Genomic DNA, 26,496 nt, shown 5'->3' with positions numbered 1-26,496 from the left:
AAACCAAATTTAATCCCCAAAAAAAAAAAATACTTTGCCAAAACAATAAAAACAAAAAATAATTCATAAACAATTCATAAACCACGTATCATTCAACAAGCGCATTGAAGATTTAATAATGCACATGCTGTTGATACGGTTGGCCACTATTCTGAGGAAGATAGCTCAAAATTTCATTGTAGTTGTTGAAACCTGTTTTATTCAATTGATCAACATCCAAGCAAAACTCATCATCATAATCTTCATACATTAGTTGCGATTCTTGAAAAACGTTTTTATGAGGTTTGAATTGTTCAAACATAAGATAATCTGGTTGCTGTTCATCTTGCTCATACGGATGTTGTTGTCGATGTTGTAATTCCTGGTTTTGTTGTCTTGGTTGTTGATCTTGATGCTTTTCATCCTGCTGATGTTGTTGTAGTTTTTGTTGCGTTTTTCGCGTTGGAAGCTGAAATAATTGGTTGCAATAAATCGGAGTGCTCCCATTTTGATCATTAGTATCTGGAGTTACAACATTAGTGGCCAGATTCGCATTGTTAGTATTCCCCGAACTCGTTGAGTTACTAGGAGAGTTGGAATTGTTGTATTCATAGGACATTGAGTTGCTATCCAAGGGAATAGGTGTTTTTGAAGAATTTGAAGAAGGGGTTTCAAACAAGCTACATGAATCAACGCTTTCGCCCAATTTTTTCGATCTTTGCTTGGTTAACTGTTTCTTTAGCCTATTCTTAATAATGGACTTACCCTTGAAGCCAGCAGGTAAAAATTTACATTCTGCACCTTCAATATGTATTTCACACCAAATTTCACTATTCTGGAAGTGTTCACCACACATTGAACAATTACCTGGAGTATTAGACCTGTCCTTGGTTTTGGTACCATGCGGGTATTTAAAATGTCTTGCCTTTAAATGGGTTTTATATGTGTCTCTTCTTGAGAACCCACCTGTTGGATGACATTTATGAGTGATATTATTTTCATCGATGTATATGCTGAACTTATGGAATGGGCAAGAATAAGCCTTATTGATTGCATGCTTCTTTATGTGTCTAGTTAAGTAACCTCTAATCTTAAATACGGCATTGCAATGCGGACAGTTATATGTCTTGGTTTCACCATCTTCTTCAGATTTCACCTTATATTCATCATGGTCTGAGGATAAGTATGGACTCGAGTTTGCTGTCATCGGCGTTTCCTCTTTATCCTTCTTCTTGTTTTTCTCGTTAGATAAAATGGATTCATTATTTGATGAATTCGAGGACATTGGCGATAAAGTATTTTCCTGTTTAATATGATATTCATGTCCGTGATCATACATATGTTCATCTTGAGAACTTACTGGGATCTTCCTATCTACAACCGTTGGTGTCATCTTGAAACAGTCCAACTCGGTGCCCGGAACGATATCATCAGTGAATGTCCATTCGATTTCACCCCTTTCATTCTTAAATGGTAATAAACGTGTAGTTAACCCAGTGGAACATGGTTGTGGGTTCCCCGGAATCGACTTCTCATCTATCTTGCCACTGAGACTGGTCTTGGTGATAGTCGGAAATAATCCTCCGCATTCAACTTTAATGTTTTCTTCCTCTTCTTTCTTAATATTTGCAGTCTCTTCATGGTCGCTTGGCATCTGCAAGTGCTTTGGGAACGGTACAACAAATTCAAACAAAATTTGAATGATGGCTTGGAAAAAATGGGAAATTATTGCCACATCCAGAAGTATCTGTAACATTGCCAATTTTAACTTAGAGTACACCGGATGTGTCTCCTTAGCAAAGCCCATAGTACGTTTCTCTGTATTCATTCTTACGTGTGGGTTTCGATTAATAAATTATCTCTTGACGGTGTTTGCTCCGTAATATTACTAATAAAACTTCGAATACGTTCTTATCCTTTATGTCAATATAACACAGCGCTTGAAGCTCAATATCCTTATAGTCTCCTCTATCTATACGGTTTATCTATATGATTAATTAATTTTTTTTTCACTCTTACTTGGGGTACTATTCTTATTATTATGTACTTTAACGTCAAAGGGAAAATTTGATCATTTTTTTGGAGAAAAATCTGCTTTTGTGTAGCTTTAGTATATGCAGTAAGATTTCTGTTTTTGTCTCGCTGAATGAGAAAGTGTGTTCATTCTAAAGGAGCATACATGAGCATTGTTGTACAGGGCGTTAAGCGAGATGTATACCCCGGGGTACGGACAAGCTATGTCGTATATGTTATAGAGTATTTTACACTCTGTTCTATTTATGGTATCCTTTAAAGGTGCCGCGAAGGGTCTCTGGCCCAACCGTAAACTGGTTTGACGAGATAACCGCAAGCCTAGTGGCTGGTGGAGTCCCCTTAATGTATGCCAAGTAGGCCTCAATGGTTAGCATTATTGAAGAAGCTTATTTATGGAATTAGAGGGGATAAATGTCGAATTAAAATCTTGTTAAACGTTCCGGCATATTTCTGTGCACTATGTGGCGTTGAAAGTCCGCAATGATGAAATTCTGTGTAGAATTAGAATTAGAATTTAATAATTGATTTTATATAGCGGACATGTTACATATGAAAGCAGGTGACGATTGTTGTCTAGATGGGGTTCGCTGGGTGTCTTCACGGTGAAATGCGGAAGAGAAAGTAGAGCGAAATACAGACCGCAGCAAGATGGCATGATTTTTTGGTTCGGAGTGGTAGATAGAGAGAGATGCAGGGGGTAGACATGGGATCAAGTATGATGGGAAGATATGAATGACAGTGTAAGAAGGTCCGAAGGAAACTGTGTATATGGCTTGAACTGGCGCATTTAGGATGGTTTCGATGGTTGATGCGCGGGGGGGGGGGGGAAAATAAATGAACGGTTGAAAAAAAAATTTTACATCAAGAAATAATAGAGGATCGGGAGTCTTGCAAATATTATAGGACGAAATGCTGATAGAAGCCCCCCAAATCGATTTGAAATCGTTCCAACATGCATGCATTAATGTTATAGACAATAAATACTGGTTTCACGAGACATCTGCTGAAGGGTTTCCCGGGCAAGCATTTGCATTGGAAATCGACCAGATATTGTATCACGTCCATTCTCAGTACCAGGACATATTGATATTCAAATCAACCACGTTTGGCAATGTGTTAGTGTTGAATGGCATAATCCAATGTACCGAAAGAGACGAATTTGCATATCAGGAGCTTATTACCCATTTGCCAATAATGTGCCATGCAAGCCCAAGAAGGGTCTTGGTAATCGGCGGAGGAGACTGCGGAGTGGTCCGAGAGCTCATTAAACACCTCGACGAGGGAGTAGATGAAATAACAATGGTCGAAATCGACGACATGGTTATTAAATTGCTGGCTAAATTCTTACCAGAGATGGCCAAGTTTCATGATCACCCTCGAGTTAAGATGATCATCGATGATGGGTTTAAGTATTTGAAATCACTCTCTGCACAGGCCCATGAGAAGTACGATGTCATAATCACCGACTCGTCCGACCCAGATGGCCCTGCAGAGGACTTTTTCCAAACAAATTACTTCAAATTGTTGTCTAACGCATTGAATCCGGACGGAATTGTCATTATGCAAAGCAGTGAAAATATATGGTTAAACATAAACTACTTGAGTCAATTGATGCAAAAGGCTAATCGGGTGTTTAACAACGTTGCCTACAGTCAATGCTACATGCCCAGCTACACCAGTGGCCAATTGGGATTAATAGTTGCTACCAACGACACGTCGAATGTCCTTAGCATTCCGTCCAGAAAGTTTTCCCCGGAAAAGGAACTCCATTTGTTCAAGTACTACTCGAGCAGCGTCCACCAAGCGTCGTTTGTGTTACCTACATGGGCTCACAAAACCCTAAATAATAATTAGTACTTTGCTGCTAAAACCTTATAGCTAATTATGTATACTACTCCATAGACTGTGCTTCATTCATAAAATGCACTCTTGATTGCACCCATACATCCATACACATCTAGACTCTGATATCGGTATGTAGATCGAACCTATTTATGTTCCACCAAAACTATGTCTTTACAATCACATTAGACATTATGATCGGGTTGCCCATTGTGTGTAATACAATCAATTATAATACTTATCATATTATGACAACCACAACGCGTATACTTACATATCTTAGTATCCTATATGCTTACTGCGTACTGTGTTTCAATACACCCAATTATGAGCTATGGATATTCTACATCCTGGGCGTTCCATGGTTATATACAAGCAAGAATACGACGTTACATTGCATACCACAGAATCACTGAATAAATGTGCATTGCTAGAGTTCATATATTGGCGTCAGTCGATATCGATCAGTTCATAGGGCATAGCCTATGTCTTCGTCATGTCGTCATGCCTGGCCCTTCTACTCTGTGCATGTTCTTTTCCTGAAAGAACCGTTTGGCACACTGAGACGCTTGCTCGGTGCTACCCCTCGGTGCTACGAGGTTATATCCGAAGTGTTCACGGAATGCGAATAGAAACCAAAAACCCTCATAGGTCGTGTCGTGGCCACTATCATGATGTCGTCCGATGACCAAAACACCCAATAATCTTCGAAAGAAGTTCATCTACCAAAACAACAAATTAACAAATTTACACTACTTACCAAATAACACGACTTGGTATTATTTGCAACTAAACGTAAGCAGGAACGATCACTAAGAGAAACAGAATACAACATGTCATCACACCACGCAGACGAGGTTTATTCCAATAACATTGATGACCAATTATTAAGCGTGGCCAAACAAGAAGGAGTTGTTGTCGATCCCCAGAATCATCATACACATAGCGACCTCGAGGCCACTAGAGTTAAGCTCGAGCAGATAGCGCATGCAGCCGCGTTATCAGAAAGACAACAAAAACAGCCCCAACATGGACAACAACACGGGCAGCAAGGACAGCAAGTGCAACACCAGCACTCTCAGGGCCAGCAGCATATGCACCAACACCACCAACATGGTAAAGATATGTCGCAAAAGGCATACGAGCTTCCGGATGCCCACTTGCACCAGTACCACACATCTGTGGGAGATGAGAGCGAGTATAACATTCAGATTCCGGAACCCATTATTGACTCAAAACTGAAGATTTATCCAGTCACAGAAAACACCATCACGGCTGAAGGTAATTTGATCACCAGACCGTTCCCTGAACAGGTGCTTCACAACAGGGACGACTTGAACGAATTCATCCAGGAGTTTGCTCGTGATAATGGGTTTGGAGTGGTGATTGCCCATTCGAACAAGAAGGCCATCTACTACACATGCGAGTTGGGAGGCCGTTACCGTCAGAAGAAATCAAAGAAGGGCATGGAAGATGCGAGACATTTGGAGGTGGACAATGGATACATCTTGGATCCGAATACAAAGACCAAGAAGTTAAGATGCCCATTTTCGATGACTGCAACTTACAAGAAATCGACTGGGATGTGGACGTTAAAGACCACTTGTAATGAGCACAACCACCCTCAATTGGACCCGTTGTCGAATCACCCAATGTTGAGAAAGAGATCGGACGAATTAAATTTGTTAATCTTAGATTTGTATAAAGTCGGCACCAAACCTTCTCATATTGAGGCCAAGATTAAGGACCAATACCCAGACGTATTGATTAAACGCGAGGACATTTATAATGAAATCAGAGGCTACAAGAGAAAGTTGAAGAAACAAAGCAGGTTCTTGACGTCTAATAGCGCTGCTCAAGATCCAAGCCTCAGAAATTCTTTTAAGAAGAGAACAAACGCTAATTCTTTCCAACAAGTGGATTTGAATGATGACGATGAATCTACCAATGATCAAGTATTGGAATATGAATTGCAACAGCACCATCAACACCAACAAGAGGCTGAATTACAACGCCAATTGCACCAAGCTGCGAATGCGGCTGCTCATCACCATCAACATCACCCTCACCATCATCATATTGATGAGCAACAATTACAGCAATATCAACAGCAATTACAAGAACATGGATTACACGGTGATAATGGTGATAATGGTGATAGTACCGCGGCTGCTGCCATTGCTGCAGTAGCTGATGCTACTCACAATCATAACCACCATCACCACAATGACGGTGAATTGTCCATGGATAACATCGATAGTAGGTTAGTAGGTGAATAATCATCTTTTGTGTTGTTTTGTATATTAGCTATATGTGTATATTTAATTTAAAATATTTTTGATCTATGAAATTCCTTATATACCCATTCTCCTTAATTTCCTTACATTCCCTTTAATAATTCTAACCCTTTGGTCCTTTCTTCAAATAATTTAGCTAATTCTCCAACTTTTCTACCTCTAATAACGGGTTTCTTGCTATTATTCGTTGAAATGGATATCTTGCTAATTTCATGTTCAAGAGGCTTTTCAACTTGGAATTTATATTTTTGGGGTGGATATTGAATTGCTAAATTAGAATTCTCAGGTAAGTTCTCCTTATTTTGGAATTCATCAGCTAAATTAGCATGCAATTTCTTAACGGATTTCCTTGTTGATTTCCTTGGTGATTTCCTCGGTGACTTTGAAGGTGACCTTATCGGAGTATTTCGTCTTGTGGGGCTTGTTAATACATTTTGCTTTCTAGGGCTCGATATGGGGGTATGTTGCTGTCTCTGAGGGCTCACATTTATTAATCTTGAATTTGTCGTCAAAATATGGTTGGTATTGAATGTGACCCTATCATCCTCTTCGCCGTCGTCTAATGTTAAATCATAACTCATGTCGTAAGATGTCAGTATTTCTTCATCCCCTGGCAGACCATTAATAATCTCATATATGCTTTGGTACTTACCAGCGTAATCTATTCTCAATTCTCTCCAATTGTCTAATATTGTCTTGAAAAAGCGATTTATAATCAAAATGTTGTCCTTATTTTGCATCAGAATCAACTCATGACTTAAACAATGACTTAAGCATTTTGATAAAGAAGACGAGGTATGTTTTGTAACACTGTTATTTTCAATCACCTTATGGCATAATTCGCATAATTGTAATAAGACTAAGTTATAATTTGATTCTGGCTCGAAACTATTCATTATCTTACTAAAGTTATCCCGTATAAATGTAAGATCATATTTTAATGGGAGATTTATGTTGTCAATTGCGATTAAAGGTTGAGGTAGCTCCATCAAGATCCTCTTGAAAGTGGCAGAAATGCAATATAGATCCCAATCATTTATCCAAAGTACTTGATTTCTGTTGATACAATCGAAGAAGATATCCGTGTTCAATTTTTTTCCTGGTTTGTGGAATATTAATTCACTCTTGTGTCCATAACTGTCTATTATGTTGAAAATTTGGTAAAAATGATGATAAAAATTGGGATTCGTATCCACGTTAATTTTGGTTCCTTTATTAATTAGTGGAGTAAACGATTTTATATTGAGCTGGTTTTCTAGTTGATGATTGTATTTATAAATATTCAAGGAGATCTTCAACCTGGTTATATCAATGTAGTTATTCAATTCTGACAATTTACTATAATGTACGATTGTATTGGACAGATTTGTTAGATTCCCGAAATTCTCTATCCTAACATTGAAAGATTCAATGATCTTATTCAACGAGTTGAAATTTTTTCTAGTCGTGTTATAATTCTTGAATATCTGAGTTATGGATTTTACAAACCAACTATCATGCACAGATATAATTTTCGCTAATCTATCTAAATGATTTTCATTGTTATCGGTTAAAAAGCTCTTCAAGAATTTGATTCCCCATATCCAGCTAATCTTGTTCAAACCACAACTGAACATTACCAACACGTAATTTTCCTTCGGTAAGTGCTTCATCAAAGTAGGGATGAACTCATCATAACTAATCACCTCTGTGGATGGTAGATAGGATGTGTCGAAAATGAATATGGGTAGTTGAGTACTTGGATCACATAGATTCGTTTTATAAAATATTCTCTCCATCTTCTGATTCAGGTTATTAAAAAACTTGATATATTTTATATCTTCACTTTTATCTATCAACCGATTCTTCCTATGGTTTTTGTATTAGATCCAGTAGAACCCTCTCTTTCTCCTACTGGCCTCATGAATCTTTTTGGTCCAATTGTAAACATCAAAATACGCGAGACATTTCTGTTTTTGTCGCGACATTAGAGACATTGGTGGAACACACGATTATATTATATACAGTCTCTAGATTCTCTAATTTGAACAATTTGCCATCCATAGCGGTGCAATTTGATAGTTCATTGATTAGCATTACAATTTGTTGTACTTTTAGAGATCCTTAATATAAAAACAGTCGTATTTCAAAGACAAAGTGTACTTATACGAATACTATCTGTTAATTGATTTTTTTTATTGTTGATCTTGATTGTTATTTTAGTACATAGGAAAGATGTCGCCCTCTAAAGATCAGGCACCAGTAAAGAAGGATTCTGTTTCTTCGGAGCCAGAACCTCAATTGTCGAAAAAACAAAACCCACCAAAGGAAGAGGAGCTTTCTGAGGAAGATCAGCACTTGAAAGATGAGTTGGAAATGTTGGTTGAAAGGTTAAACGAACCTTCACAAAAAGTAGAATTGTATAATGAATACTTGAATAGCTTGAAAGCTTTTATTAAGGATTCCACAACATCTATGACTGCTGTTCCAAAACCATTGAAGTTTTTGAGACCACATTATCCATTATTGACCGATTTGTATGATAAATGGTGCGGTGACTATAAAGGTGATTCAGATCTTGTTATCAAGTTGGCCGATATCTTATCGGTTTTGGCAATGACCTATTCTGACGATGGAAAGAATGACTCTTTGAAATACAGATTGTTATCTTCAAGTGATACTATAGTGGATTGGGGCCACGAGTATATGCGTCACTTAGCATTGGAAATTGGTATTTCGTATCAGGAAAACCTAGGTTCCGATGAGGATTTGATTAACCGATTGATAAAATTAGCAATGCAAATTGTTCCCTTTTTCTTGGAGCATAATGGTGAAGCAGATGCAGTTGATTTATTGTTAGAAATTGAAAATATTGATAAATTGCCACAATTCGTTGACGAAAATACTTTCACAAGAGTATGCTTGTACATGGTCAGCTGTGTACCATTATTGGCACCTCCAGATGATGTTTCTTTCTTAAACACCGCGTATGCCATCTACTTATCCCATAATCAATTAACACAAGCTTTAACATTGGCAATTAAATTGGATGATGAGAAATTAATGAGACAAGTTTTTGAAGTGACTGATGATGAGTTGATGCATAAACAATTAGGTTTCATCTTATCCCAACAAAACTCTAGTTTCAAGTATGGCGGAGACAATGATGAAGTCCAAGAATGTGTTTCGAATACCAAGTTGCACGAGTACTACGGATACCTTGTTAAAGAATTAAATTTGTTAGATGCAAAAGTTCCAGAAGATATCTATAAGTCACATTTAGAAAATTCCAAATTTGGTTTAGGTAATTCAGGTTCGATTGATTCTGCCAAGCAGAATTTAGCTTCTGCGTTCGTTAATTCATTTGTTAACTTAGGTCATGGTAGCGATAAATTAATCCAAACAGAAGAAGATAACAAATCGTGGATTTATAAGACCAAGGGACATGGCATGATATCTACCACTGCATCATTGGGATCTATACATCAATGGAATATCAATGATGGTTTACAACATTTGGATAAATATACTTATTCTTCAGAGGATGAAGTCAAAGCAGGTGCATTATTGGGTACAGGTATAGTTTCTGCTAATGTTCATGACGACGTTGAAGCAGCATTAGCTTTATTGCAAGAGTATGTTTCTGACCCAAAGAAAATCTTTCAAACATCTGCCATCAATGGGTTAGGTATTGCGTTTGCGGGATCCTCAAATGAAGAGGTTTTGAGTTTATTATTGCCTTTAGTTTCAGATTTAGATATCTCCATTGAGGTGTCAAGTTTAGCTGCTTTAGCTTTAGGGCATGTCTTTGTTGGCACTTGCCATGGTGATATAACTTCTACAATTTTACAAACCTTATTAGAAAGAGATTTTACCCAATTGACCAATAAATTCATTAGGTTCATGTCATTAGGGTTGGGTTTGTTATATATGGGTAAGACTGAACAAGTGGAAGATGTTTTGGAAACTATCGATGCTATCGATCACCCAATCAGCAAAACTTTGAAAGTTTTAGTTAACATTTGTGCTTATGCAGGTACTGGTAATGTTTTGCAAATTCAATCATTATTACAAATGTGTACGGCTAAACCTAAGGATAATTTTGCTGAGGAAAAGAAATTGGAAGAAAGTGAAGAAGATCAATTAAAGAAGGAAGATGAAGAAGGTCAGGCGAAAGTTAAAGCTGATCCAAGTGCTGATGTTGAAATGGAAGATACTGCAAATGACACCAATGATAAGACTAATGATGCTAATGACAAGGATTCTAAGAAGGAGGAGAAATCAGAAAGTACTCCAGAAGAGGATGATGACGAAGAAGATGAAGAATTGTACCAAGGGTTTGCGGTTCTAGGTCTTGCTTGCATAGCTATGGGAGAAGATATTGGGCAGGATATGGCCTTCCGTCATTTTTCACATTTAATGCATTACGGAAATCCATTAATTCGTAGGGCAGTTCCACTTGCAATGGGTCTCGTGTCGACTTCGTATCCACAAATGAAAGTATTTGATACATTATCACGTTATTCCCATGATCCTGATTTAGAAGTTGCTCAAAACGCAATCTATGCTATGGGGTTAGTTGGAGCTGGTACAAATAATGCAAGATTAGCTCAATTGTTAAGACAATTGGCCTCTTACTACATTAAATCTGCTGATTCATTATTCATGGTCAGAATTGCTCAGGGTATATTACATTTGGGTAAAGGTACTTTAACTTTAACTCCCTTTAATACAGAAAGATCGATATTGTCCAAAGTTTCATTAGCTTCTTTATTAACTATTTCAGTTGCTTTGTTAGATCCTAAGTCATTCATATTGAATGATTCTAACTCTGAAACAACACACGAATTATTATACTACTTAACACCAGCTGTTAAACCAAGAATGTTAGTAACGGTTGATGAGTCATTAAATCCTATAAAGGTAAATGTCAGGGTCGGTCAAGCTGTTGATGTTGTTGGTCAAGCAGGTAAGCCAAAAACTATTACTGGTTGGGTCACACAATCTACTCCTGTATTATTAAATTACGGTGAAAGAGCAGAGTTAGAGAACACTGATGAATGGATAAGTTTAACTAATTCTTTAGAAGGGGTCGTTATTTTAAAGAAAAATCCAGAATATATGGAAGTTGAAAATTAACTTAATAGGTGAACAAAAGTCGGAAATACATATTGAAGTTAGATTTGTTTACTCTTTAATTTTATACGTTTTCAATAAATTATACTAATACGTTACTGCATTGACTACATTTGTATGCGTAAAAAATCTCTATATTATAATGATGCTAAAAGCTAGTTGGATCTTGAAGTAGTTTTAATTGATGAAGGTGGGTAAAAAAAAGTAGTAAAATGAAGTAAATATGTTTTCATATTGTGGAAACTTGACTAATATGAAAAGGTTCGAATAGTGCGTTTTCTAGTTGAATGGTCACCTTCTTATTGGAATTCTAAAGCTTTACCAGCCATTAATAATCCAACAATTAATCCGAATAAACCTAAGACAGAACCAAAGATTTCAATAACTAAAATCTTGACGAAAAGCGATGAATCAGCGGCGTCACTTATAGCTGCTGTGGAACCAGTCACACCAACTGCTAAACCACAAATTAAATTGGAAATACCAACAGTCAAACCGGCCCAAAACAAAGAGTACCCAGTATACAAGTTTTCCTTCGTAAATAATTCTGTCTGCGGAACGTTAGTTAACTTGGATGAGAAAACAATTGCCATAATCAATCCATAAATGGCCACAACTTCACAGAAAATAATAGAAATTAAATTTTTAGTCGTAATCCTTGGAGCCTTGACACCTGCACCGATAATAGACGACCCAGTAATAAAAATACCCCATGCAGCGCCAACAACTGAAAATCCAATGCAACTAGCGATACCTAAATTCGCCCACATATAAGGAGACGTTGATTCTAAAAACTCTCCTATATTGAACGATTCCCCTGAATTATTAAATAACATATAACCTCCAACGGTTAAGAGGGAAGCTAACACGAGTGTCTTACCAACTGCCATCGTTATATAAGTTGCTTTATTGATATAATTGTCTAGTTGATATCTGTTGGATAATATCATTTGTCGTGAATAGAGTAAATTATCTAAGCTTCTGGATTATGTAATCTCTGTTTGCAGTTTATCATTATTTACATGTTGCTAATCTCATAGGACCTACGACTGTAGTATGGCTAGTATTATCGTCTAAACTTATGTCCTTCGTTTACATAGATCTACATAGATTTGTGTTAATTGACCTACAGTGGGTGTTCCATAAATTATATCTTAAAAAATTAATCGAAAATGTATCAATTGGCTGCTGGTTAAGTGAATGTTCTACACGCATAAGTACCATGTCCTTACACTCAATGACTTCATATTCACTGAAATCAGTCTGCAATAATACGTAAACATAAATTCTAGCTTCTAAGGAATATGTCGCTCAATTATCCGATTCTATTATGCTCATAGCATTTATATGTAGTACTGTAGTAGCAAGGTAGTACTGGAACGTTCCAATAAGTACTGCAGTATCGAAGTCAATTATATCACTCCATAGCAATTGGCGATAATTAAGAGGTTGAATTGCTACTTGTATGACTCGAAATCACGGAGCACTGTTCCCAAAAGTCCTAACAATACTCCTGGAATTTATTTTCTCAAAGGACAATGCAAGCAAGAAACGAGTTTTCCGTATTCTCTGTATCCTGTATTTCCATAGCAGAATACTACATATGGTCACTGGTAATTAATTAACAGTAATTGGATGCAGGGTAATAACCAAATCACTGCCAAATTCATATTCGGCTTCCGAACTTCCAGTAGTCCGATCATAGTAAATTCGCAGCAATTAATAGTGCTATCGTGAAACAAAGGGGCCTAAATTACGCAGGTAAGTCCCATGATATAGACATGATCAAGTATTTAATACGGGTATATATATATAATGCACGAATTATTCATAATCTTTTTTAAAGAGAACTGAAGTAATTTTTCTATCATGTCTTTGAAACCAGCTAATAAAATTCCAGCAGTATTTTATGTTAATGCAGCATTATTTGACTGCGATGGTACATTAGTCAACTCTACAGGAGCAATTTCTGAGTTTTGGAGGGGGTTTGCAGAAACCAGACCGCATGTTGATGCTGATGAGATCATAAAAACATCACATGGTTGTAGAACCTTCGATGTCATTGCTAAGTGGTCACCAGACGATGCAGTAGAAAAACAAGTTACGGAATGGGAAGCGTCGATTCCTGAATCATTCGGTCAATATGCAAAGCCGATTCCAGGGGCTGTTGAGCTAGTTAAAAGATTCGATGAGATATCACGAACCCAAACTGATAATAAGCATCAAAGATGGGCGATTATTACCTCTGGTACTTTGCCATTGGCTTCTAAATGGTTGAAATTATTAACAATTGAGAAGCCTGATTGTTTTATCACAGCTGAAAAAGTGGCGCAAGGAAAACCTCATCCACAAGGGTACCAATCGGCGAGAGAAAATCTAGGATATGATGCACCCCATAAGAAGGTTGTCGTTTTTGAAGATGCCCCTGCAGGTATCAAGGCTGGTAAAGGTGCAGGAGCTATGATTGTTGGTATATGTTCAACCTATGACCCTGAAAAGGTTTGGGAATCGGGTGCAGATATAGTGGTGAAAGATTTATCGTCATTTGAAATAGATCATTATAATCCTGAGACTGACGAATTTAGAGTGGTTGTTAACGAATATTATTATGCCAACGAGCAATATACTATTCGTCGTAAGTCACTTGTTGGCTTAGAGGTTTAGCTTAGTCTAGAATTTCTATTTTATATATTGAATATAATGGGAATAGATCTTATTTATAAAAAGCTGAAGTTACGTTCTCTAAATGATTTTTCGTCAGTGACACCTTCGATAGAGACTCCTTGTAAGCTTAGTTTCCTTCCCATTAAATAGACTTTCCATAATGACTCAGTTAATTTTATAAACTCGATTTTGTCCCCTTTTATTTCATTACATAGTTTCCTTTTTTTTGTACTTATCGAATCTTTAGTCAATTCTTCAGATTCAGACGGTGACGCAATATTTTGTAACATTTCAGATACCCAATTATTTTTCATTTCCAATCCATTGATTACCGTCTTACAGTCACTAATATCTGTAAAAATACAAATTGAGGGTATGTCAGAATCTAAATCCTCTACTAAAAACTCATCCGCCACTGCCCTGAACAACAGTACAAATTTTAGGCACATTGAATTTGTCAATTGAACCATAATTATATTGAATTTTTTAACTAAAATAAGCTTAACTTCGGAATATTTCCTGTTGGAGATTTCAGAATAGCTGGAATCTAATTGAAATATCAATGTTCTCCTCGGTTCTTTTGATATAAAGGGTCGTTGATATTGAATTGGAAATTTGCCATTCATATTTTTAATAGATGGGTCACTTATTATTCCTTTGATGTGTAGATCATTGAGTCTTATTATAATCTCTTGATTTCCAAAATCATTAAACGGGTTATTAATTACTTTGTACTTAATGATTCTTTGTTCCAATTCTAGGAAGCGATAATATTTACATTCTCTAATTAATAAGTGCCTATGTTCATCATTCTTGATAACTAGAGAATTACCCCGTAACAATTCTAATAGATCATTGAAAAGTTCAGGGGATCTGGAATTAACTGTAGCCGGCTTTTGGGGTGGGGGTCTAATTATATTTTTTTGTTCTATTATTTTTGAGTTATCAGTAAGCATGCTTTCGTAACTAATACTGAAGAAATTTGGGTAATTTCCACTATTAACTAACAAACTCTTTGAAATCTTGAAAGACTTACTACCGATAGTAGCAAATATATCTTCATCCTTTAAAATTTGTTGTAGTCTTTTCAATCCAAAATAATAACAATCCAGCAATAGATATACAAATTCATACTCATTCTCAACGTTTATTTGATACCCTTGTAGGTGCTGAAATATCTTTTCAAAGGTTAATGGATTTCTATCAATAAATAGAGCTTTATCATTATTTCCCTCTTGTAAGAAGAATCTCGTAAAATATGATGGGGCATCTGACGATAACGATGCACCACTTAACTTGAATAACTTGTATCCAACTTGAATTGAATATATCCTTTCATGAGATAAAATCCTTGGGATCTGCGGATCGAATTCCTCAGAGATTTCAACGTTAATGAAGTTATCTACCATTTATACTCTTGTCCGTTAAGAAAAAAACTCATGAGATAAATTTTGCGATAAATTCCGTAGATCTTTTTTTTAATTTTTCAGGACGAGATAAGGCTTTGATAGATATACAAGAAAAGAAAAGGTGGAATTGAATTACATTAATCGCATAATATATGGTACGAAAGAGTCGAAACTTTGATGGTTGTTGGACTTGTAGATCTAGGAAGGTTAAATGTGATTTGCGGAGACCGAAGTGTCAGAGATGTATTAAGGCCGGTATTGATTGTGCTGGTTATAATATCAAGTTGGGATGGTCAAATCCGTTGACTATTTCTAAGGATAATAATGCATTGATCTGTCTTGGTTCAGAGGAAAACGATGGAAATTCAGAATCTACATTTCAGAGACGGAATATTGATTTTGTTAAATTCTCAAACTCGCTGTTGTATGAAACGTTTAAAGAAGTGAGTAATAGTTTGAACAAATTAGAGATCATTTCACAACAAAATAAAAGTCCTAATTGCAGAGTTGGACCGTTTAGCGTATACAGCATAGAAGGCTTGAAAAGACAAAAGCTACTGGGTCAAGAACCCTATGAATGGCAGAACAATTACAACGATGAGAGCGATAGCGAAAACTCTGATCGTAATAACGAAATTTATAATAACCACAATAGCAACAAAGGTACCGATTATAACCTGCGTAATGAAATTGAAGGATCCATTTTTTCTAAGAATAATAATTCTTGGGTTCATTATGAATTGTTAGACTCTGCTAAGTTAACAACATTAGCCATTAAAGGAATAGACTATAAGTTGAATGAGCAGAATATGTTGCATATATTGTATCCTAAATTTTTTCCGAATATCGATTCAGATGATTGGCTTGCGGATCAGAGTATTTTGGGAAGGCTCTTTTACAAATTACCTGTTTCAAATGATTTACAATTAACAAGTCTATTTAAAGAATTATTAAATAAGTTTAAAGAAGTAACCTTATCTTTTGTGAGAGTAAAATATGCCAATAATTATTGGGAAACCATAGTTATGCCGTTCATTAATAATATCATATGTGAATTTGTTTGCATGAATTTTGCATCTTGGACGAACATTAAAATGAAACCAGAGGAAAACGCCAATATGTCTCAATTAAAGAATCACATTAAGCTCGGTATTGTATACCTTTCATTCAGTCTTTCAGCAATTCAAATATCCAACGGGCTATCGAATAACGTAATTAACGAAAATGAAACATACCATATGAACGAGTATCTTAAGTTAAGCATTGAATTGAGAAAGATGAGCATAACTTTGCTTGATTATCATCTAGATGAATACGACAATAACATGGATGACAACACCAATGAGTATGAAAATTTGTTATTGCTCTGTATTATATTGCAAATCCAGGCCGATAATTATTTCAGTGTATTTGAAAATTATGAATTACTATTTGCAATTGGAGGATTCATATTACAAAGCAAGTTTAAAGAAACAGATGCCCTACTGGATTTATCAAAATATCTTACCAGCACATTTCGGCTCATAAGCGTATTCTTCGAGTCTACTCATTCAATTAATGTATTCACGTATTCAATTGATCCAGCTGATGAAGAAAACTACAAGGAGCTGGGTGCAAGTCATAATCTAATAGAAGCTGCGAGAAAAAAATTAGGCCCTGACCTTCCTGTAAAGCCGTGGATTCCGACACCAGGGGTTGATACCGATTCCATATATCTCATGTATGGTATACCGCGTTCGTTGATCAAGCTTTTCAAGAAAGCTGTCGATTTAACCAACCATAAAAATATCTTCCGAGCTCGAAATGAGTTTCCAAGGCACTTCTTTAAAGTCTGTGCAGACGTAGAACAATTGATCTCTGAGTGGGACGTCAACGTGCATTGGAAACTATACAACGAGAAGTACAACCCAATTTTGAAGGAAATAGAGCGTGTGTATATTCTGCGGTTCCACCAGGCGCTATTTCATTATATTATGGCATTTCACAATGCACTCAAGGTTTATTTCTATCGCCTCGTGCAAGATGCGACTCCAGACAAATACCAGCGGTACATACAACATTCTCTCGCCCATCTACGCGAATTAGTCACCATCAACAGACAGGTTCCCGAGTTCGAGTTCAAGCCATCCTTTTGGGCCCTCTTGGTGTGTGGCAGCGACGCCATAGATGTAACGTTGCATCGCGATATAAAACTGTTGTGGTCGTCGAAAGAAATGGGCTACTTCAACTACTGGAGAGGTAAGCAACTTCTTTACGAGGTGTGGAAACGGCGAGAGATCGGCGAAACCCATAGTTGGATGGACATGGTACGTGAGTGGGATATCGTGTTGTGTTTGGTTTAACCAACTCATACTTATACATATATAGGTCCATGACCTGTTTAATTTCTAATATACATTCGCCTAGTCCAGTTTATATACCTTCTACTACGGTCATACTCTGTTTCATTCTATCTACTACTCTCTCTCTCTCTCTCTCTCTCTTTCTCTCTCCTTGGGTGGAAAACTATTTGTCGTATGCTTATATAACAAAATGATAATAAATTCGCTCGGTTCTTCGGAACAATTCACTGCACCCCTCTACCTCCACCGAAATGCCCCGGGTCATTTCCAAAACTCACAAGGCATTATGTAAGCCGTAGAATTTCCCCGGAAACTTTTTTTGTGTGTTGTGGAGGGACATAATTAATGCCCTTTTCAAAATTGGTTTTTCCGACAATTGAATCTGAGTATATTATAGATAGTTGAAACCTACACATCTAAAAAGAAGGTGTTGTGATAAAGTTAACCATTGGTAAGGAGTAAAAGCCAATAATAGTTACTAATATCAGTAAGACAATTTAAAAAACTTCCCATAAGTTGAAAAAACCCGGAAGCAAGTAGGTATTATTTTTAATTGGAAAAATTCAGATTTTACAACTACTAGGGGAATTATTGAATTTTTTTTTTTGGTCGATATAATATCTATTTCATATAGTCAGAGAATGCCAGGAGTTAACGAATCTCCTGAAAATGGAGATAGGTCACCAAAGGACAAGTCTGACACGATTGTAGCAACAGAGACGGGACCGGAAATAACAAATACCAATGAGAATAGTTCAGCGCCACGGAAACGGTCAAAGGTTTCGAGAGCTTGTGATGCATGCAGAAGGAAGAAGATTAGGTGTGATGCGGAGTTGAGTTCATCGTTGCAAACAGTGACAAAGATATGCAACAATTGTGTGAAGAACGGCGAAAAGTGTACTTTTTCGAGGGTGCCCTTAAAGAGAGGCCCATCCAAAGGTTACATTCGGGATTTGGAAGACAAGTTGGAAAGCACTTCGAGCACGAGAAAGAAGTCATTTACGTTGGAAACCAAGAACCAGCCATTACCGTACCCTAACTCTTTGCAGAGAAATTCAGTAACGGGAGCTACTACTACCTCCCCACCGACAGCCACTTCTACGATTGTTACGTCTGGAACTGCTCAATCTGGCTCACCTATTATTTTGCCACCATTAATTGGGGCTTATGCTCAACCAAAGATTAACGTCTTACCTCCTGCTGTAGCATCGGTGAAGAACATTGAGCAAGGATCGAACCCATCCTCACCATTGAACGGGATTTTGAATCCCCCACCAGTCGACCAACAAATATCAACTTCAACTACTACCTCAAACACGCCTTCTAATAATTACCATGCTACCCACAGTCCCCCAATCCAAGGTCCGTTTTGGAAGGTTCCTTACGAGATGCCTGGTAACAATAATGCTAATAATAATAATAATAATAGCAATTCATTCAATTCCATACATAATCGTAAATTATCCGTTGATTCTGTTTCGTCAAATTCTTCAAATGGTTCAAGATCAAGGTTGCCTTCTTTGAAAACGTCGAACTCAATTTCAAGCGATATGGGGATATCTGATAGCGATGATGATTTTTATTCTATCAGGTCGTTTAAACAATCAAGGCAATCGTCTCAATCATTGTCACCTAGAAACTCGATTAGTTCATTATCAAGTCTAAATGGCAGGATGAACAAAAACTTGGTATTATCCCAACAACCCCATCCACATCAACAAGTGATAATGTCTCCCCACGATCAACAAGCTCCACCTCCACAAAATATGTATTATTCTACAGCACCACATGTTACTATATCCCCTGTCTATCGTCCAAATTTACCACAAAGTGCGACCTATGGTACCCCCCAGACATATTCCAAAGTTCCTCATAATTCAATTGAGCAAAACTTATCCATATACTATACAAAATTCCATAATAATTTCCCGATCCTACCATTTGACCAAAAATTGATAGTGAATATTTTAGACGGCCTAGTCCTTAATGATCAAACTAAGGTGATTGTGGAATTGTTCAACAGTTCCTTAACAAATTTGAATAATTTCCAATTTCAGAATATCAACGATAATATTAATCTAATCTTACGAATTTTGCAATTATATCCATTTAATAACTTTGGAATAAAGTTAAATGATAATATTCTTATCTTATTTTTTTCATCATTGATCCTAATAAATTATTCTATTTTATTGAATGGTGATACATATTCATTGGGTATTTCATTGACATCATCAATTTTGAATGACTTTAAAGTTCTAGAGAATTTCAATCTATTAATCAAGAACAATATCAAAGACTTGGCCCCTGATGATATTAAGTTATATTTGCCCAAACTTTATTATTGTTTATCGATAATGGATAATTTTCATTGTCTAAGTTTTGGAATCCAAAATACTATCCATAACAATAAATTGGTAGACTTCTTGTATGATAATTTGGCCAAGTTGATTCCTATGAGTATTGATAATCAAGGTATACTCAATTTCAAGATTTCGAAACTCTTGAGTAGTTTGATTAATACGAGAGATGAAATGGTTGTAGATGATTCGTTGAAGTATACTCTCAAGAGAAATAAAGATGATTGGAATTATGGTGCTGATTTACAACAATCTCAAGATTTTGCATCTTTATTTATCAATTTCAACAAAGATAAATATGATTTGATTGAATATTTACATGAACTTAATCAAGTCTTGAATACGACGTCTATTGAAGATAGAGTTGATGATACAATTCATGAGCATCATTTTCGGTTATGCAAATCAGTCAAAAAGTTATCACAAACTATTATTAATTTAGCCAACTATATTTCTACGATAAGTTCGCAAAATTCTAACACCAATAGTCCTGGTACAAACAGCAACAATTATAATTCTGAATTATTCACACCTGTTTTGAATATTTCGTTTGGACAATCGTATAAATTGATTAAGCTTTGCAAATTGATAATTGATAGCTTAGTCAAATTAAACAATGATCCTGATCTTATCAACAAATTGATCAAAATCAATAATGATCTTTCAATCGCATTCAATTTGTTAAACAGTAATTTGAATAAGTCATACAATCCTTCGATTATCTTGGGACAGTTTTCCATGAATCTAATTAAGAATAAAATTGAATATTACAACTTGAATTTTAACATGCCAAACCAAGCACTGAATAAAGAATCTGATATAATGCAATGGAAAAACGAGTTTGTCAATTCTATCATGCCTTTTATTGATAAAGAAGATAATGAAGGTTGGTATTAATACGTGAGGATTATCATTTGTCTATATAAATAGCCATTATGTACTTTAATAATATTTATTTTTGCGACCTAAATTAATAAAGCCCAGCATTCGTACTATGTATACAAATGCAGAAGATTAATCAAATTAATCAATCTTGATTTGAGCATAAATTTTTCTGACGAAAAATAAACTACTGACGAATCCAACAGTACCACAGCAAAGGAAAACCAAAAGAGAAGTCACGGCGGAATAACCCACGTACAATACAATCGACGATACACCTTCTAATTTGTACCCACTTATCAAAAACAATGAGTGTAAGAAGACATAAATCGAACAACCTCCACCAATAAAAAGGGATTTCCAGTGCCATTTGTAATTCTCAGAACATAATGTATAATAAACCATTAAGACTGAAATTAACGCTGATGTCAACATCATTAAGATAAAGCAAAAGAATAAAAATCCAAACATATAAAATATTTTGTTGAACCATAATGAGGAGTAAATGAAATACATTTCTACTGCAATTGATCCGAATGGAAATATTCCTGAAATAATCATTAGCGGGAAATTTCTCAAGTACCATGGCTGTTGAGGAATTTGTCTAGGAATTTGATTAGTTCTGACAGGTATAGCTAACATGGACTTCTTAGACGCTAATATTGATCCAACAACCGATAAAGGAATTGAAATCACAAACCATATCGTTGTCATAGCAAACATTGTGCCAATAGGAATTGCACCGGAAGATTCAGCATAAATCAAGAAAAAGTTCAATAAAAGAAAAATAGTAAACAAAACACCTGGAACCAAGGTCGGCGTTAAAATCGTATTCAATTTCCAATTTTCACCTCCAAAAAATCTATAAAGGTAGCTTGAAACAAAGGAAGAGATTATACTGAGAAATATGTACAAAATGAACATAAACGTCGATAATGCACCTCTATTTGACGGAGACAACAAACCAAATAACGCAAATATGATAGTAGTAAGTGCCATTAAAAAGATTTGAACACCACTACCAAGTAAGACCGACAATAATAATTTATGTTGAGGAGGTCTAAACACATCTGCATGAACCAACTTCCATCCACTTTCATCGGAAATATCATCATCCAAGTTAACTTCATTATATTTGACAATATCATTTTTTAAAGTTCTCATTAAAATATGTGCAATGATTATACCTAAAATGATTACAATCAATGAGAAATTAATCAAAGAAAACCATTGAATCTTTGGATCATATACATGTAAGTATTTATCCCATCTAGTGGCCCAAGGGGTTGTAGATTCTTCGAAGTAAACTGAATAAGTAAACATTACATTCGTCTGGGGTTCTTTCTTTAAAGAAACCTTCTTCAATTCCGGCGAGCATATCTTTTCTTTATTATCTGTTTCAGTTATACCACTTCTATCCCATGAGAATGGGTTAACAGTCACACCGACGACTCTATAATTGTTTTCGCTTCTTTGGTGGTATTCAATATGAATGTCAAAGTGGTTATATAAATGTGCTCCTCCTTGATCATCAATTTCACCTATGGAAAACCCTGAACCGTAAAATTCGTCGTTCGTATTATGATCATAAGCATGTTGCGCAGCTGGTAATCCATCGATAATCCAATTATAATTATAACCAGCCCTAATATTTCTGTTAACAAAAACAGCATCAGTGCTGGAATATTGCGATGAACATAACGTTTTACATTTGGTTTCTTCTAACATGTTTATTTCAAATGGAGAATTGAAAATTCTGTCACCAAATATAATTGAACCTAACGATTCTGATTGCTTTTTAGGACCTCCTTCTGGTGAACAGAAATGGAATTTTGGATAATAATAATCATAAGAATAAATATATGTTTTCATATCAATGTTACCCTTTCCATTGCTCGTTCTATGACGAAGTGTTGGTGCCAAATGGTTAACTAATAATGGAATTGTATCACCCTTCTTATAATTTGTTGGGGCAACACCGGGCAAGTAAAACGCCTCAGATATGCCTAAGAGATAGGTGACGAATATCAAGCAACTATATAGAAATAACATCCTCCTGTTAGTTATAGTTAATCATAAATTATAAAAACCTTTAGATTATATTTGCTAACCATATAGGGCGCTTTTCTTTATATTTTCGGTAGATCTTCACGTCTGTAATCTCGACAAAAAAATATATATATATCACGTGTTACTTAACTTACAAGGCTTTTGTAGGGCCTCATTGTCACCTATAATATATGAAGCAAACTAGAACATTCAACCGTGTATCCCTCCTTTAGTGAAGTTGTTTCGCTTTTGCTTGAAAGTGATATTTCTAATCTCTTTCAATTTGTTTGCCTGCAAGATGGGATCAACCATGTATGTTGGCCTTATGGAAGAATAGTCGCAATCTAAGTTCAATCTTGAACATTGACTACACATAGGTCTTTCTTCGGGACAAGCCTTATGTCTGACCCTGCATGTCCAGCAACCGCTCTTAGATCTGGGACCTATTTTTTTCTTTTTATCGTGAACGTTGACGTCAGAATAATTGTTCAAGCTTATTCTGTTTCTCCGACTCTTACTTCTCGTTATCTTATACGCTGGCAAATATTCATCATCCTCTTTGGTAGTACGCTCCGTATTGTCCTGATCTAACAAATCTCCAGAATACAATGCCGTGTCATATATTTCCTTATCGGGCTTTTTTTTCAACAGTTTATTTATCTCCTTGCGGAGATGCTCAGGCTTAATCAGAATTGTAAGTGGTAATGTTTTCGTGATATTACTCCTGCGTTTTCTTTTCCTCGTTAGTCTCTTTTTTTTAATACTTATGTCATGTATATCGGATTCTAATTCATAGCCTGGAGCAGGGTCTTGTATACCCGTTTCTTGTGTAAGTCTGTCTTTTTGGATTAATGAAAGCCTTTCTGAGCTAGTTTCTTCATGCTGTCTTATTAGAGTGCTTTCTACGAATGAGTCGCATCCTTCTAATTCTTGTCTAGGAATCCACGGATATAAATGGTCATTATAGTTGTCGGCTTCTGAGGTTAATAGGTCCTTATCGATTACCACGTCTTGGTTTTGAGTAATTGGAGAACTAACCAAGATATTGTCGCTGTTTTGAGGCAAATTTCTGGAAGATTGAAGGACATATTTCATTCCACGAACAAATAATTGATTGTTTTTATCAAAAGATTCTAGTTCTTCCTTCTCGTGTTTACTACGATTGTTATCGTTGAACGAAATAGGAGGTAGTAAATACTGCAAATTTGACGAGTTCGAACTTTGCAACCCATCATTATTCATTATTTTGGAATTTCTTGGTTCAGAAGAATTGGTATCGTTAAAAGGATTCATGAATTTTGAAGATCTTAATTCACTCGCTGAAGATGATGATACTGTGATAACTGGGGTGTAGTTGCCCAATAACTGTTCTAAGTTTTCTTTGTTTAGTTTGTCTGGTGTTATTCCTGGAACATTTGCCAGTAAACATTTGTTCCCAGGAGTAAGGTCAAGCCCAAAGTTTGCATTGTCTTCTGAACCATATACCTTTGAGGACATGTTTAATTGTTACAATTTGCTTCAAATAAAAATAGTAAAAGTTATTTGCAACCCTCTCTCGCAATATCAGGAAATCAGAAAAGTTTTGGATTTCGCAATTAAATATATAAAATGCTTTTTGATTAAAAAAAAATTATATGTAACATATATAAACTATTATACAACGGAAGGTTTGGTATGAACACTTGTGTATGTTAAGATCCAATTAATATTAGTGAGTAAGAATTTACATCCAAGGGTCCATTCAGTGTTAGACGTGATTCTTATGCTCTTCCCACCAATGGAATCACGTTTTGAAGATATTGTATAAGGTAACTCCATCTCTTCATCAATAGCCAGTAATTTAGACTCTATCTGAGATAAAATATCTAGTAACGCAATCATGGCAACATCTAATTTATTAAAATTAAATAGCTTTCCCAATGAGAAATCATTTGTGGAGTATAAATTGAGAATTGTCTTGTGAGGTTGGTCGGTTGATGAATTATTCTTAGATATTTTAATTATTTGGGACTGAGATCCCATTGGTATCAATTTATAATTCTTCAACTTGAAATCTAATCGTCTAATTATAAAGATGAATAGGAGTACAATTTGACCTAGAGCTGCGTTAATTTCTGACCACGGAACTTTGTAACCCAATCTAAAGCCATTGATGGTACCGTACGTATCATTATCATCAAATGATATCTGAAAGAATTTACTATATATATTCAAATTTCTTAGGTTGTCTAAATGGTTCAAGTGTGACTGGTACAATGATTTAGATTGCTCGAGTTTGTTTAATTTCAGTTTCAAATCTAGCAGTAAATTATTCCTTAATTTAAGAACATCATTCATTTCATTTTCGTTAAGCTTATTCAATTGACCCTTCAAGTCATTTAATTGCTTGTCTAGTTCGCTTTTATGTTCTTCGAGTTGTTTGAGTTTTTGCAATTTCTCTAGTTCTTGCAGGGATAGCTGTTCAAAGCCATCTATAGACTCATCAAATTTTGAATCTAATTCATTATTGTTTATTTCATTGCTATCCTTTTCCTTTAATTTTCTTAAAAATGACATGTAGTATTCTTTCTCTCTTTGATTTTGATCGAATTTCAATTTAAAGTTTGCTAGTAATAAATTGGAACAATCAATGCATAAAGGGTGATCAATTTCTTGATTTGAAGAAAGAATTCCAAATACCTTCTTTAACGTATTAATTCTAGATGATATAATGATATAATGATCGTCATCGTTTTCTTGTGAAGAATCTTTTTCATTCTCGTTATCTTCAGTGTTGTGCATTCCAAATATATTGGAATTAAAACTACTCTCTATGTCGTGCTCATTATTGTCAATCAAATTTTTATAATGAATAGGCGTTTGCACGTCATTATTAACTTCGTCATACAAGGCTAATCTATCCTTAGGTATAAAGTCTGCTGGATCAAGTTTTACCATATCATCATCATTGTAAGTTTCATTATTATTTTTATTCACTAATAGATTGACCTGAGCCAGATTTAGCTTCATTAATGAGGGATCAAGTTTGACCCTTCCATTACATTTCTGGCAATGAAATGATTTATCGTGCATTTTATCATTACTTGGTTAGAGCTATTTCTACTACCAAGAGATAAGGATTTCATACTGATTATAAAAGACAGTCGTTTAAGAACCAAAGATATATTCACAGTACTACTAATGACTACTGCTTCCAAATCCAAAACACATGAAAGAGCCGGTCTAGTATAGTGGTCAGTACACATCGTTGTGGCCGATGAAACCCAAGTTCGATTCCTGGGACCGGCATTTTTTTTGCATTTATGGAAATCAATTCACTCTAGTTAGTTGCTTTCTTTCATTTAATTGTCATACTATGACCTCCCAACTAATGTAGACTCTATAGAGTATCCATATAGAGTATGCATTTGTTTTGTTAATAACGGAACAATTGAATTAGCCCTAAAGAAAACAATACTATTACCCGGACGTTGTAGAATTTAGTTTATAATCCAAAAAAATTTTACTTTCAAAACAGTTATGA

At 35.6% G+C, this 26,496-nt stretch overlaps 13 protein-coding genes and 1 non-coding gene across 14 annotated transcripts; 7 read left to right on the top strand and 7 right to left on the bottom strand. All coding sequences in view use genetic code 12, as the record gives it.

Moving 5' to 3' along the window:
• Positions 1-112: 112 nt before the first annotated feature.
• DEHA2E16478g (DEHA2E16478p) lies at positions 113-1,807 on the bottom strand (the record flags this gene model as incomplete). The annotated part of the gene is made up of 1 exon (XM_460018.1): positions 113-1,807. One exon carries the CDS (start codon positions 1,805-1,807, stop codon positions 113-115), a length of 1,695 nt encoding a protein of 564 aa, XP_460018.2.
• Positions 1,808-2,922: 1,115 nt separating this feature from the next.
• DEHA2E16456g (DEHA2E16456p) lies at positions 2,923-3,867 on the top strand (the record flags this gene model as incomplete). Its single annotated transcript, XM_460017.1, has 1 exon — positions 2,923-3,867. One exon carries the CDS (start codon positions 2,923-2,925, stop codon positions 3,865-3,867), a length of 945 nt encoding a protein of 314 aa, XP_460017.2.
• Positions 3,868-4,688: 821 nt separating this feature from the next.
• DEHA2E16434g (DEHA2E16434p) lies at positions 4,689-6,134 on the top strand (the record flags this gene model as incomplete). Its single annotated transcript, XM_460016.1, has 1 exon — positions 4,689-6,134. The coding sequence occupies one exon, from the start codon at positions 4,689-4,691 to the stop codon at positions 6,132-6,134; it is 1,446 nt and encodes a 481-aa protein (XP_460016.2).
• A 101-nt stretch (positions 6,135-6,235) lies between these two features.
• On the bottom strand, positions 6,236-7,930 carry DEHA2E16412g (DEHA2E16412p; the record flags this gene model as incomplete). The annotated part of the gene is made up of 1 exon (XM_460015.1): positions 6,236-7,930. One exon carries the CDS (start codon positions 7,928-7,930, stop codon positions 6,236-6,238), a length of 1,695 nt encoding a protein of 564 aa, XP_460015.2.
• Positions 7,931-8,366: 436 nt separating this feature from the next.
• DEHA2E16390g (DEHA2E16390p) lies at positions 8,367-11,270 on the top strand (the record flags this gene model as incomplete). Its single annotated transcript, XM_460014.1, has 1 exon — positions 8,367-11,270. The coding sequence occupies one exon, from the start codon at positions 8,367-8,369 to the stop codon at positions 11,268-11,270; it is 2,904 nt and encodes a 967-aa protein (XP_460014.1).
• A 296-nt stretch (positions 11,271-11,566) lies between these two features.
• DEHA2E16368g (DEHA2E16368p) lies at positions 11,567-12,217 on the bottom strand (the record flags this gene model as incomplete). Its single annotated transcript, XM_460013.2, has 1 exon — positions 11,567-12,217. The coding sequence occupies one exon, from the start codon at positions 12,215-12,217 to the stop codon at positions 11,567-11,569; it is 651 nt and encodes a 216-aa protein (XP_460013.2).
• A 919-nt stretch (positions 12,218-13,136) lies between these two features.
• On the top strand, positions 13,137-13,931 carry DEHA2E16346g (DEHA2E16346p; the record flags this gene model as incomplete). Its single annotated transcript, XM_460012.1, has 1 exon — positions 13,137-13,931. One exon carries the CDS (start codon positions 13,137-13,139, stop codon positions 13,929-13,931), a length of 795 nt encoding a protein of 264 aa, XP_460012.1.
• A 53-nt stretch (positions 13,932-13,984) lies between these two features.
• Positions 13,985-15,340, bottom strand: DEHA2E16324g (DEHA2E16324p; the record flags this gene model as incomplete). The annotated part of the gene is made up of 1 exon (XM_460011.1): positions 13,985-15,340. One exon carries the CDS (start codon positions 15,338-15,340, stop codon positions 13,985-13,987), a length of 1,356 nt encoding a protein of 451 aa, XP_460011.2.
• A 152-nt stretch (positions 15,341-15,492) lies between these two features.
• On the top strand, positions 15,493-17,682 carry DEHA2E16302g (DEHA2E16302p; the record flags this gene model as incomplete). Its single annotated transcript, XM_460010.1, has 1 exon — positions 15,493-17,682. One exon carries the CDS (start codon positions 15,493-15,495, stop codon positions 17,680-17,682), a length of 2,190 nt encoding a protein of 729 aa, XP_460010.2.
• Positions 17,683-18,323: 641 nt separating this feature from the next.
• DEHA2E16280g (DEHA2E16280p) lies at positions 18,324-20,939 on the top strand (the record flags this gene model as incomplete). The annotated part of the gene is made up of 1 exon (XM_460009.1): positions 18,324-20,939. One exon carries the CDS (start codon positions 18,324-18,326, stop codon positions 20,937-20,939), a length of 2,616 nt encoding a protein of 871 aa, XP_460009.2.
• Positions 20,940-21,065: 126 nt separating this feature from the next.
• DEHA2E16258g (DEHA2E16258p) lies at positions 21,066-22,976 on the bottom strand (the record flags this gene model as incomplete). Its single annotated transcript, XM_460008.1, has 1 exon — positions 21,066-22,976. The coding sequence occupies one exon, from the start codon at positions 22,974-22,976 to the stop codon at positions 21,066-21,068; it is 1,911 nt and encodes a 636-aa protein (XP_460008.1).
• A 207-nt stretch (positions 22,977-23,183) lies between these two features.
• DEHA2E16236g (DEHA2E16236p) lies at positions 23,184-24,470 on the bottom strand (the record flags this gene model as incomplete). Its single annotated transcript, XM_460007.1, has 1 exon — positions 23,184-24,470. One exon carries the CDS (start codon positions 24,468-24,470, stop codon positions 23,184-23,186), a length of 1,287 nt encoding a protein of 428 aa, XP_460007.2.
• Positions 24,471-24,626: 156 nt separating this feature from the next.
• Positions 24,627-26,045, bottom strand: DEHA2E16214g (DEHA2E16214p; the record flags this gene model as incomplete). The annotated part of the gene is made up of 1 exon (XM_460006.1): positions 24,627-26,045. The coding sequence occupies one exon, from the start codon at positions 26,043-26,045 to the stop codon at positions 24,627-24,629; it is 1,419 nt and encodes a 472-aa protein (XP_460006.2).
• A 144-nt stretch (positions 26,046-26,189) lies between these two features.
• DEHA2E16192r lies at positions 26,190-26,261 on the top strand. The gene has a single exon. It is a non-coding gene; the product is annotated as a tRNA-His (tRNA).
• Positions 26,262-26,496: the final 235 nt, after the last annotated feature.

The sequence above is a fragment of the Debaryomyces hansenii genome (genome assembly GCF_000006445.2).
Source record: "Debaryomyces hansenii CBS767 chromosome E complete sequence".
Lineage (NCBI taxonomy): Eukaryota > Fungi > Ascomycota > Pichiomycetes > Serinales > Debaryomycetaceae > Debaryomyces > Debaryomyces hansenii.
Note: the sequence above shows the minus strand (reverse complement) of the source record. Positions and strands in the feature narration are given on the sequence as shown.